We start from the raw sequence: 13,065 nt of genomic DNA, 5'->3' as shown, positions 1-13,065 counted from the left end.
AACCACTTTAAAGTCTGTCGCTTCACTTCTTCCGCCACTCCACACTTCCCTTCACCCCCATGACACATTCCAAAACGCTCATACACACTTTCATTACTCATTCCATCTATTCTACTCACACCACAAGCACTCCTCAAATAACTCATTTCCATTGCCTGCACTCTAGACCTCTGACTTTTATTCCAGGCCCACGTTTCTCTTGCATATGTGAGGGTTGATACTATTATTGTATTTCTCAAATCCCTCTTTACCTCCATGCTCACACTTCTGCCATTCATGATACGTCCCAAAGACCCTACCACCCCTCTTCCTTGCAATGCCCTTTCTCTTGTCTCTCCCTCCGTACCACCATGCTTACACATAACTGATCTCTCTCTCTCTCTCTCTCTCTCTGGATAATCAAAATCGTTGTGTAAGGTAGAAATATATTATACAAACTTACACACATATATACACTCATTGGAAAGAATGTGGAAGTGGCTAAGAGATGTGGTTTGAAGGAGACACGGAGGAGAGAGAGACAAAGAAGGCTGCAATGGTTGGGACATGTGAGGAGAGAGACAGAGGGTGGAGTGCTAAGGGTGGTGGAGGGAATGGAGGTGCCCTGGAGGAGACCAGTTGTAGGACCAAAGAGAGCATGGAGAGGAATAGTGACACAAGACTTGGGAGTGTTGGAAACAGAGGAAGGATTAGCACTGGACCAACAAGATGGAGGAGGACCATGGCAAGTCCCACCCCAGGAAAGGGAGAAGATGGACCATAAACCAAGATGATACAGGAATAAGGGAAAGGAACAGTGACACAAGACTTAGGAGTGCTGGAAATAAAGGAAGGATTAGCACCGGACCAGCAGATGGAGGAGGACCATGGCAAGCCCCACCCCAGGAAAGGGAGAAGATAGACCATAAACTAAGATGCTGATGACCCTTTTCTAACTATCCCCGTCTTGCCATCTTCATGCTGCTCCTCTTCCTCCTTTTCTTCCACGCTTCTTCTATTCTCTTCCTCTTCTTTCATAATTTCTTCCTTTCCTCCATTCCTTTTCTTTCTGTTCTTGCTTTTTCGTAATATTTTCTTGTCCATCTTTCTCTTCTTTCTTTCACTAGTCTTTTCATTCCTTTCCTTCTTTTCTGTTCTTGTTGTTCCTCCATCCCTTTGTCTGTCTTTCTCTCTTCGTCTTCTTTTTCTTCTTGTTTTTCATGAAGGAGTCGCGTGGAATGAAATCGTCCAACACCAAGTTCCTCCCCCATTCAGAAATGACAGCAAGGTTAGGGACTAAGTGTTGTGCAGTGTCCAGCCTTGAGTCCTGTAATTCCCTACACTCGTCCCTGGCGGCAGGCTTACCTGGTGCAGACACATCAAGGGAGCCAGCCACGTGGTCAGGCCTGTCAGCAGAGCCAGGGCGGGGTTGTCAAACAGTGTCCTCCACCACCACCACATACAGCAGCACCACACAACACCTCAGGGGAAGTGGATCTTCATGTGTTTGGCAATATTCTTCCTGGTCTTGAAATGTTTTCCAGAAACATCACACTTGAACTCTCTCAGATCAGAGTGTCTGACAACGTGGCTGTTCAATTCACTTAAAAAGGAACCTTCAAGCACACTCAAGGCATTCATGAGGTCTTACACCAGTGTGTATAATAACTATGTGTCTATTTATTTTACCCTTCATACTGAACCTTTTGTCACACTCAGGGCATTCATGAGGTCTTTCACCAGTGTGTTTAAAGGTCTGTGTGTTAAGGTGACTCTTTACACTGAACACTTTGCCACACTCTTGGCATTGATGAGGTTTTTCACTAGTGTGTTCAAGGCTGTGTCTGTTGAGGCTACTCTTCTGAGTGAACACTTTGCCACACACTTGGCATTGATGAGGTTTTTCACCAGTGTGTATAAGGGTGTGTGTGTTAAGGTTACTCTTCCTACTGAACAATTTGCCACACACTTGGCATTCATGACGTCTTCCACTAGTGTGCATAAGGATGTGTGTGTTAAGGTTACTCTTCTGAGTGAACACTTGGCCACACACTTGGCATTCATGAGGTCTTTCACCAGTGTGTGTAGGAGTGTGTCTGTCAAGGTTACTCTTCCTACTGAACACTTTGCCACACTCTTGGCATTCATGACGTGTTCCACCAGTGTGTGTAAGGGTGTGTGTGTCAAGGTTACTCTTCTGAGTGAACACTTTGCCACACACTTGGCATTCATGAGGTCTTTCACCAGTGTGAGTAAAGGTGTGTCTGTTAAGGTTACTCTTCGTACTGAACACTTTGCCACACACTTGGCATTCATGAGGTCTCTCACCAGTGTGTGTAAGGCTGTGTGTGTTAAGGTTACTCTTCGTACTGAACACTTTGCCACACTCCTGGCATTCATGAGGTCTTCCACCAGAGTATGTAGGTGTGTTTGTTGAGGTCACCCTTCCCAGGGAGTCTTTTCCCACACTCTTGGCACTCATGCTTCCCTTCACCAGTGTGTGCAAGGCTGTGTCTGGTGAACTTGCTCTCGCTCTCAAACCTTCTATCACTCAAACTCTCCCATCCTTTATGGCTGGAGATGCAGCAGCAAGGTGGTGGTGGTTCTCCTGATCACCTCTGATCAGAGCATGCAGTACAGTAAGGTGCTGTATGACTGTGAGGACAGTGACAGCACAGTTCAATATTAGGGTGGAATTTCTTTGTTACGGTACGGTAAGAAGGAATGATCTGCGTTCTTCCACCTTTCTGTACCTCTCCGCAGCAAGCCACGCCTGGTAGCCTAGAGGCCAGGTGTGGCCCTGTCTCAGTTCCCTCACCAGGCCTGAGGGGAGGTCAGCAAGGCTGACAGCAGTCAGCCCACCCTGTCTTGACCTCAACCCTGACTTCAGGGGTTGGTCACTGGGGTGGGTGTGGTTGGGAGGGTGTGGCCCTGTCAGCCTCTCAAGGGACTCCCCAAACCTGGCATTTGGCAACTAGCAGCCAGGCTTCAAATTCTTGGCCTGAGTGAAGCTTGTGCAGGTGCCTTCCTTCCTAAGTGAGCTACAATTTCAGGTACAAAATTACAGTACAATATCTTATAGTGCTACTACAATACAAAGGCGGTACACAGGTACTGTACAAAGTTTTGTCACTGATTTTTTTCTTTGGCACAAAATATGATGAAGGAATTGCACTGTACTGTACTGCATGGTCTGGCACTGATCCTCACAGCAGTGGCAGGCTGCTCCTGCTGGTCCTGGCCCCTCAGGCTGCTGCCTTGCCCTGCAGCCTCCACTGCAACAGAAGTCAGCGGCAGTGAAGACACAGCGAGCACTGAGCATGGCACCCGCCTCAGACCCTCGCTCCTGCACCAGCACCAGGGGTGGCTGTTGGGACAAAGATCACAGCCTCATAGAAACATGCTTCAAAGTGAATACCAAAAGCATCTACAAATTCCATAAAATGTAACAGAGTGCATCACAGTTACTGGTTTTCAACCCCAATATTTTGACAACTGCATCAAAGAAACTGAGGCAAAATAGACCCAGAGCAGTGAACTAGCTGTCCTTGACAACCTGGAGGCAACCATGCAGCAGGCAGCTGAAAAGCACCTTGTGGATATAGGAAGCGGAAAACAGAGACAGAACAATGCTGCAGAACAGGCAGCACAGCAAAGGGCATCAAGGAAGGGAAAGAACAGAGCAGGGAAGTGTGCAGAGCGCCGTCGCTTTGAGATAAAGAACAAGATAACGTGGATCAAAAACAAATAAAAGAGAGAAAATGAAATAAAACAAGACATGTTTTAACATGAAAGAATTAAATCATCACCAACAAGATTAAAGGAGACAAAAACTCAAAAGAACAAACAACCACGAAGACAAATAAACACACTCAGAGGCCAAGAAGTAAAGAAGAAAGCTCCCTCTTGCTCTCTGTGAAGACGCAGCAAAGGTGCTGGGCAAGGGGACCAGACCCAGGCTGTTCACTGTCAGGGATGCTGTGACCTCCATGGCTACTAGAAGGCCTCTGGCTCAATAAAGAGACAAAATAATGCAAGCACTTGTGCTGTACAAAGTCCACAGCTAAATATTGGATGCACCAAACAGCCAACACTTGCCAAAACAACAAGACTTTAATAAATTTGAGAGAGAGAGAGAGAGAGAGAGAGAGAGAGAGAGAGAGAGAGAGAGAGAGAGAGAGAGAGAGAGAGAGAGAGAGAGAGAGAGAGAGAGAATTAGACATAACAAGTAGTACCTATTAACCCTTTCTTTGTGTGTGGTGCGGGACGCGACTATCCCCTCAGGCACAGTCGGGCAGCCCAATGGGGGATCTCTTTTAACCTTTGTATCTCAAAAACTGTTCATCACAGCTAAAAACCAAAAACATCATTTGGAAAGAGGTGGCCCATATCTATAGGAGTCGGTTACGTATGCCTCTCCTGCAAACGTACATGCACGTTCAGGGAGTGATGAATGTTGACATTTATGTCAGTGCATGCAGGATGATCAGCCATTTTGAGGAACTGCTGACATCTCTCCTTGAGGTTCTGGCAAGGTAGTATTGCCAACTGCAATATTTACAACTATTTGGTCAAAGAATCAGTCAGGTGATTGGTGAAGCTATGCAAAAATGCCGCTATATTGGACAAGAACATCCACCAGTTACTTGTCCGTAGATTTGCCGCACTGGGCTGATATGATTTTCCACCAAATTTAGTGGAGAACCCACTCATTTAGCAATCCTGTGTTGTGAGAAATATTGTTGTAGCACTCTCATACGCAGGAGATTTGAGTGTAGCTGGAGCTCGCAGCGAGCGTTTAGCACCACCAGCAAATACGCCTAATGCTCGCTGTAAGCGTTTAGCAACGAAAGGGTTAAACAAGGACTCACGGCTCAACAAGCTATTTAAGCTGATCACTTTTCTCACTATAAAAAGGCTACAAAATGAACACACTGGCTTTATAAACCACAAACCCAAACTAGCAAGAGCCGATGTTTTATCGCCACCATCATCAACAAACTCCCTATGTCATGTTCTTGACTTTGGGAAGTTGAAAAAAGCTGTCTCATTTTGGTAATCTACGGTCATGGGCAGAAGAGTTGAGAAAGGCGACTTTGAGGACACGCACACCCCACACAGAAGGACAAAGGCAACTCTGCCCAAAGGTGTGCACCGCACCATGGCGGAAAACAGGCAGAGTAAAATATCTGGAAATACACGAAATATGGCTTACCAGGCAGACTGCTACGAGGGTGATGACGTACTGATGGTGTGCTGACAGTGTGCTGATGATTGACTTCTCTCACCACAGTCTGTCGGGGAAACAAAAAACACTTACACATAACAATGGAGGTGAGAAGGAGTTGGGTCAAGGGACCGGAGATGAGTAAGGAGTAAAGGCAATGAGTAAAGAGCAGAGGAGATGAATCAAGGGACTGGAGATGAGTAAGGAGTAAAGAGAGGAGATGAGTTAAGGGACTGGAGATGAGTAAGGAGTAAAGGTGATGAGTAAAGAGCAGAGGAGATGAGTCAATGGACTAGAGATGAGTAAGGAGTAAAGGCCATGAATAAAGAGAGGAGATGAGTCAAGGGGCTGGAAATGAGTGAGGAGTAAAGACAAGGAGTAAAGAGCAGAGATGAGTCAAGGGATTGGAGATGAGTAAGGAGTAAAGACAATGAGTAAAGAGCAGAGATGAGTCAAGGGACTGGAGATGAGTAAGGAGTAAAGACAATGAGTAAAGAGCAGAGATGAGTCAAGGGACTGGAGATGAGTAAGGAGTAAAGGCAATGAGTAAAGAGCAGAGGAGATGAGTCAAGGGACTGGAGATGAGTAAGGCATAAAGGCAATGAGTAAAGAGCAGAGGAGATGAATCAAGGGACTGGAGATGAGTAAGGAGTAAAGGCCATGAATAAAGAGCAGAGGAGATGAGTCAAGGGACTGGAGATGAGTAAGGAGTAAAGGCCATGAGTAAAGAGCAGAGGAGATGAGTCAAGGGACTGGAGATGAGTAAGGAGTAAAGACAATGAGTAAAGAGCAGAGGAGATGAGTCAAGGGACTGGAAGATGAGTAAGGAGTAAAGACAATGAGTAAAGAGCAGAGGAGTCAAGGGACTGGAGATGAGTGAGTTGTAAAGGCAATGAGTAAAGAGCAGAGATGAGTCAAGGGACTGGAGATGAGTAAGGAGTAAAGAGCAGAGGAGATGAGTCAAGGGACTGGAGATGAGTAAGAAGTAAAGGCCATGAATAAAGAGCAGAGGAGATGAGTCAAGGGACTGGAGATGAGTAAGGAGTAAAGGCGATGAGTAATGAGCAGAGGAGATGAGTCAAGGGACTGGAGATGAGTGAGGAGTAAAGGCCATGAATAAAGAGCAGAGGAGATGAGTCAAGGGACTGGAGATGAGTGAGGAGTAAAGGCCATGAGTAAAGAGCAGAGGAGATGAGTCAAGGGACTGGAGATGAGTGAGGAGTAGAGGCGATGATTAAAGAGCAGAGATGAGTCAAGGGACTGGAGATGAGGAAGAAATAAAGGCCATGAGTAAAGAGCAGAGATGAGTCAAGGGACTGGAGATGAGTAAGGAGTAAAGGCCATGAATAAAGAGCAGAGATGAGTCAAGGGACTGGATATGAGTAAGGAGTAAAGGCAACAAGGAAAGTAGAGATGAGTCAAGGGACTGGATATGAGTAAGGAGTAAAGACAATGAGTAAAGAGCAGAGATGAGTCAAGGGACTGGAGATGAGTAAGGAGTAAAGGCTATGAATAAAGAACAGAGATGAGTCAAGGGACTAGAGATGAGTAAGGCATAAAGGCATGAGTAAAGAGCAGAGATGAGTCAAGGGACTGGAGATGAGTAAGGAGTAAAGGCCATGAGTAAAGAGCAGAGGAGATGAGTCAAGGGACTGGAGATGAGTAAGGCGTAAAGGCAATGATTAAAGAGCAGAGATGAGTCAAGGGACTGGAGATGAGTAAGGAGTAAAGACAATGAGTAAAGAGCAGAGATGAGTCAAGGGACTGGAGATGAGGAAGAAATAAAGGCAATGAGTAAAGAGCAGCAGAGATGAGTAAGGAGTAAAGGTGATGAGTAACAGTACAGGTGTGGGCCGGGCATAAAGAGCAACATAGCAACATACAACATGGAAGACAAACACATCCACTGGGAGGCGTATCTTCAGGTAACTAACAGGACCAAACACCTGGGAGTGCATTTTGACCAGAACAGAAATGGCTCCCAGACACACACAGAGAAGACACACAAGCCGTTACAAGGGCCGGGCCTCCGACGCCCACCTGATCTGCCTGAGGCCGGAAACACTGATAAGTTTAAAGGAGAAGTTAAAACCCACCCGTTAGGGGGTACGCAACACTTGGGTCCACATTGTTAAACTTTTTGGAGCCTTGGTACATCTATTTAAAAAGGCTCTCCAGGAAGTTGTTGGGGTTTCCAGGGGTGGTTTTAGGACCCCGGCAGTATTTTTGCAAGGCTTCTGCACTGTGAACGGGACAAACACTCGTGGCAACATGATATAGCTCCTCTAATACCTTGAAAAATAGTCGTAACAGGAACCTGAAGCCTTTCAAAATGCCAGGCTTGGTAACGAAAGCTATCACCATTTGAGAAAGCATCAAATAAAGTGAAAAATCACTGTTTTTTCCCCTATAGCAGGGATTGACCTCACGCATGATGGCTACCCTTACTTCAGTATCAGCCCCTTTCTTCTCTGTGGCAGCGCCCCACAGCCAGTCCTCCATGTGCTGTGTACTCCAACACTGTGTGGCCTTGTCGGTGTCTTTGACATGTTTTGCACCTTCAAGCACGATTTGCTGGCCATATTCACGTTCTGTTTGGGAGGTCAAAAGATTGCTGTTGTCAGATGCTGCCAACCCTCACACCAACTATTTTCAAAGGCCAAAAAGACCACTCAGGTCCTCAGGAGTGTTTTTTAGATCCAGGGTATAGATATATGTATATATACAGTAAACCCTCGATATAACGGACCCACTTATAACGGATTTCAGATATAACGGACAAGGTCAGCTGGTCAGAAATCCACGGGGACCAACCGAAAAAAGTTTTTGAACCACCCGCGTCTGCTGGCCATCTCGCCCTCCTCTCTTTATCAGCTGCCCCATCCTTCGGTTACTGTAATCTTTTTTAGCCCACCTGATGAAATATTTTCCTGGTGGTTTCCATTCAAATGAAGAATGTATTTATACCACAAGAAAGTCTTATGCATCAATCCAGGACGTAAATGTAATGGAAAATAGCCAAGTATTTGTGAGTGCCGGTACTGGCACAAATTAAGGGGTCGAGTGGGGCTAAGCCCCAGTTAGATAGGTTAGGTTACGTTATGTTTGGTTAGTAAATTCATTCAGAATGCAGTGTGGGGCGAGGAAATATACATGCAGCACGGGGCAGTGTGGGGTGTGGGGCGGAGGATGGGACATGGCGGCGACGCGGGCCGGTATTGAGAGAAATACAGTAAACCCTCGATATAACGGACTAATTGGGGGGAACGCAGTCCGTTAATGCCGAAAGTCCGTTATAAGCGTTGAAAACCCCCCCCATAAAATAATGCCAACGAACCTAATAAACATAGGTATATATACAGGTAACTCTCGATTTATGCGAGTATTGTGTCCTTGAAGAGGTCGCGTAAATCAAACAAAAGGTAGGTTTCTATCGAAAAATAAATATTCACTTCATTCAGTGGAGAGAGAGAGAGAGAGAGAATATCCATATCACCGAGATATCCACTCAGGCACTCAGCCTCAGCCTCACACGTGTGAGGAAGAAATGAGGGACACCATGAGCGACTGGCTAGTATTGGTACTGGTACCGAGCCGTCTGATATCAGTACCGAGCGGTCTGGTACCAGTACCGTACCGTATAGCTGGTACCGTTAGTACTAGTACTGGTACCGGTACCTGCCCACCCCTATTGTTGAGTAGCGTGGCAGCATGGGTACTGTATTGTTATTCAAGTGGTGCACGGGAAGAACTCAGCTCAGCTGTGTGGCTGCGGCGCCGTGTGAGTCCAGTTGCGTGAGACATCTGGTGGCCACTCCATAAATATCGCGTATAAGTGAAAAAAAACGTGTAAATTAAACATTTATTTGGATTTTGGACCCCGCGTTATTTCAAAAACGCGTAAACCAAACTCGCGTAAATTGAGTTACCTGTATTTTTTATTGTGTATGTTGTGTGCACATTGTTTGTATAGCCACATAGCACACTTGGCGATGGACTGCGAGGCACTAAGCCTGCCAGGTTGACAGTGGGGCCATGCGGTGGGGCTGTATTGTTACCGGAATGGGCAAAATTTTACAAGTGCGCCAATCTCGTACTGGCAATCGACACTTTCTTTATTGTAGTTTTTGGTGTTTTATGAAATAATCCGATAACTGTTTTTTGTCACAAATCATTAAATGATTGACTTTTCAATGCCTGTTGTAGACCTGCCACAGCACGCAGCTGCAGCCGCAAAATAACTCGCAGAGAAAGATATTCAACTTGCTTACCGATCCTTTGTTTCACTCACCGTTTACAGAGACAACAAGTGGACACACTGGAACAAAACAAGACAAATTAATGTTTTCCCTGCCGTGTATTTCCCCAGTGCGCAAACGTGGTGGACAACAGAGCGACTTATTTCTTCGAGGAAATATTTCTTGCGACACCGACCAGCCGCCGCACTGTGTATTTCCACACCCGACACCACCCCACACTACATTAACACAGTGAAAATATCCCATAATGAACACCACTGAGTGCCAGGGATCGAACCCGAGCCTTCTGAGTAAACGTCAGGGCAGCAAACCAACTACACACTTAGTGGTGTTCATAATGGGATATTTTCACTGTGTTAATGCAGTTTTTCTAATATATATATATATATATATATATATATATATATATAAATATATATATATATATATATATATATATATATATATATATATATATATATATATATATATTTTTACGTCTTGGCCTATTGCGCCGGTAGGCTTCTTCCCGGTGGATCCTGATGGTATGTCCAAGGCTTCTTTCCGGTGGGCCCTGATGGTCGGCCCAGCCCGTTCTGGCGCAGGCGAGTGTTTATAGTGGCGCCATTTTGCACTGGCTCATGCTGCCCTCCCGGAGCTCATCTTTAATCCTAGAATCTAGAGTCCGGGTTGATAGGTGGTCTTCTGGACAGCATGTGGGTAGTTTTAAGCCACTCGGCGGTGGCTGAAAAATCCCAGCTTGGTGGCACTGGTCGGGGATTGAACTTGCGTCCTCCTGAACGCGGGGCCGTCTTGCTATCTGTTCAGCCACCGCCGTATGTGCCAAAAGGGGTTGATTAACCCCTTCTTTACCGAGCGCCGCCGCGTATGTAAACATTGCTTTCCCCCGACTTACCGACCTGACAGCTACACTTTCCGCGGTGTGGGGGGTTGTGTATATTTTGTTGTAGTGACCAAACTATTCGCTCCTTACAATCTTTTTATATTCTGCTCAACACACAAACCCCACGTGGTGATACTATTTACTTAAAAATAAAAGTAAAATAACTATGTATATATGTTTTCATGTGTTATGCTGATGTACTATTACCCAGGTAATTACTATACAACAGTTCCTGGATGCACATCAACAAAATCCTCTTCCGCGCTAGACAAAACGCTAGGGCGAGCATCAGCAAATGGATCTGACAGCAGCTGGAAATGTGTGGAAGCCTGTGACGGGGAAGGCGAGCGAGAACCACTTGCTGAAAGCGTAGCCTCGCTATCCACCCCCTCTGCCTCTCCGTCATCGCTCGTGTCAGCGCCTTCAAGGTCACTATCTTTCCCAGGGTCATAATCAGTGTCACTGTCCTCCACTGATATATCAGACAATGTCTGATCATCGTCTGACATTTCTAAATCAGTGTCATGCGGAATGAAATGGTCATCATGGTAAGACTCTGCAGGGGACGCCATGATGGACAGGATAATATCCTGGGCTCTTCCTCTCATAGACAACCAAAGGCAACTGACGCCTCAAGGCGTGTAATTATTGCCATATGTCTTCGGAGATTTTCATGCTATATATTTGAAGTAATAATAAAGAATAATGATTGGTGTAAAAGAGGTTACGTCATAGATAGGGAGCAAGCCATTGGTGGTAGTGTTATGATGTACAGTAATCCCTCGTTTATCGCGGGGGTTAGGTTCCAGAACCCCCTGTGATAGGCGAAACTCCGCAAAGCGACCTTATATTTATTTTATTATTTATATAATTTATATATCATATTTTATGTTATTTATATAAGCACGCATATCTCTGTGAATCTCACCTCAGCCCATGTGAACAAGGTCACCCAACCACTAGTTTCTCGAGAGATTCAAAGTCGGCTACATTTCACGGGAAACTCATCGAAATTCTAGTCAGAAACTCAGTCACCAACATGTCGGTTACTCGTGTGGTCGGTCACAAGAAGAAGAAGAGTGGATCAGCTGTTCGATTCAGTAGCTCTCCACGTGTTTATTCCAGTACCGCAAAGAGTTCCACGAAACTAGATAAGTTTGGAGTAATCATTTTGAGCACGTTTAGGACTTTACAGTACCCTCTCGAGTTTCGCACTCACTTTGTTCCAAAGGTATAGCGCTAAACTCGAGGATCACGAAACTCGAGGTATTGAAAACACTGAAAAAGCGCTTATCTGTTCCGCCCCCCACCCCCCCCACCCCCCCCTTTATCTTTTACATGTGGAGTATGGCGCAGGTAGACTATCCATCTGGGCCTGATGGTCGGCCCTGAGCCCATCATGGCGCAAGCAACTGTTTATAGTGGCACCATTATAATTGGCTCATGCTGCCCCCCAGAGCTCACTTTTTTCCTCCTTTACTCCCTTGTTATCTCAAAATACGTACCTTGGAAAAAAGAAGAAAACAGGAAGAGAGAATGGGTCGTTTTAGAGCCACAGATGAAGCCTTACGATTGGCTGAGTTTTGAAAACACGCTTATGATTCCCTGGGAGTCCGATGACGTAATCGCCAACGCTCACCTGGTCAGCGGCCTCGCTGCCTTAATTAAGGCACTGGCCGTTTTCCTATAACCGTTGTGGCTACTGGCAACGCTTATGTGCCCATCCGGGAGCGAGTTGTCGATTGTCCGTAACTTTCTGGTGTCACACTGGGCCCGTTTCTTCCCACCGCGTTGGCGGCAGCTTGGGCAACCGGCAAATCCAACTTTTCCGGGTGTGCGTCACACACGGCCAAGGTTGGTTGCCCGTATCCACATCCACAATGTAAACAAAGCACTTGCCCTGTATCGACATGGCATCGTCTACTAAAGTAAGGGCTCTCGCGGCTTGTGCTGCCATTACCCAAGTTATGGACTTGTTGTATCAGTTAAATGGAAGGAAGAAGCTGTTGTGGGTGTGGCGTGTCTGTGGTTCCTCCGTGCCAGTTCTCATTGTCACCACTGTGCGTGAGCGGCCAACCCACCCATCCAGACTCCGACCACATAAACACGTGGATTGAGTAACAACAAAGACACACATACACGCACACACCAGACTCATCATGAACCATGGCAGATGTTTCTCACAAACAAAAATGGCTTCGCCATTTCCTAGAGTGGGTTAGAACTTATTTGGTGAGTGGTTCATACAAACCAAACATATTCAATGGCAAGAAGAGAGCAGTGTTAAAGACGACTGCTCTCTTCTTGTCAATAGCTAGGTTAGGTTCATGTGAGCCACTCACCAAATACGTTCTAACACACTCAAGAAATGGTGAAATTGTTTCTGTTTGTCAGAAACATCTGCAATGGTTCCTAATAAGTCTGGTGTGTGTGTGTGTGTGTGTGGTTATTCGATCCATGTGTTTAAGTGGTTGAGTCAAGATGGGTGGATTGGCCGCGCACATGCAGTGGTGACAATGAGAACTGGCATGGATGAACTACAGGCATGCCACACCCACAACTGTTTCTTCCTTCCATTTAACAGCAGCAACAAGTCCATAACCTGGGTAATGGCAGCACAAACCGCGACAGCCCTTACTATAGCAGACGACGCCATGTCGATATAGGGCAAGTGCTTTGTTTACGTTGTGGATGTGGATACGGGCAACCGCCATTGG

General features: G+C 46.0%; 2 protein-coding genes and 1 long non-coding RNA gene across 5 annotated transcripts in view; 2 read left to right on the top strand and 1 right to left on the bottom strand.

Annotated features, from left to right (window-relative positions):
- LOC126986819 (uncharacterized) overlaps window positions 1–13,065 on the top strand; it is a 36,867-nt gene that overhangs the window by 8,321 nt on the left and 15,481 nt on the right. The gene's annotated exons all lie outside the window — the stretch shown is intronic.
- Window positions 1–13,065, bottom strand: part of LOC126986811 (uncharacterized) — a 108,987-nt gene that overhangs the window by 90,636 nt on the left and 5,286 nt on the right. For 2 of the 3 annotated variants that reach the window (XM_050843183.1, XM_050843178.1), the window contains exon 2: window positions 5,195–5,273. The gene's annotated coding sequence lies outside the window, so the exon portion shown is untranslated. Of the gene's footprint in view, window positions 1–5,194; window positions 5,274–7,654; window positions 7,673–13,065 lie in introns of those variants that run through there. The other variant, XM_050843185.1, reaches the window with a different exon arrangement.
- On the top strand, window positions 390–3,341 carry LOC126986814 (uncharacterized). Its single transcript, XM_050843190.1, has 2 exons — window positions 390–1,284; window positions 1,466–3,341. Exon 2 carries the CDS (start codon window positions 1,481–1,483, stop codon window positions 2,414–2,416), a length of 936 nt encoding a protein of 311 aa, XP_050699147.1. The 5' UTR covers window positions 390–1,284; window positions 1,466–1,480; the 3' UTR covers window positions 2,417–3,341.

This window comes from Eriocheir sinensis, chromosome 63 (assembly GCF_024679095.1).
Source record: "Eriocheir sinensis breed Jianghai 21 chromosome 63, ASM2467909v1, whole genome shotgun sequence".
NCBI classification, from domain to species: domain Eukaryota; kingdom Metazoa; phylum Arthropoda; class Malacostraca; order Decapoda; family Varunidae; genus Eriocheir; species Eriocheir sinensis.
Note: the sequence above shows the minus strand (reverse complement) of the source record. Positions and strands in the feature narration are given on the sequence as shown.

Bases quoted from the DNA above. Each gene is read 5' to 3' on its own strand.
- LOC126986814 (XM_050843190.1), top strand. From the start codon at position 1,481: ATGTGTTTGGCAATATTCTTCCTGGTCTTGAAATGTTTTCCAGAAACA.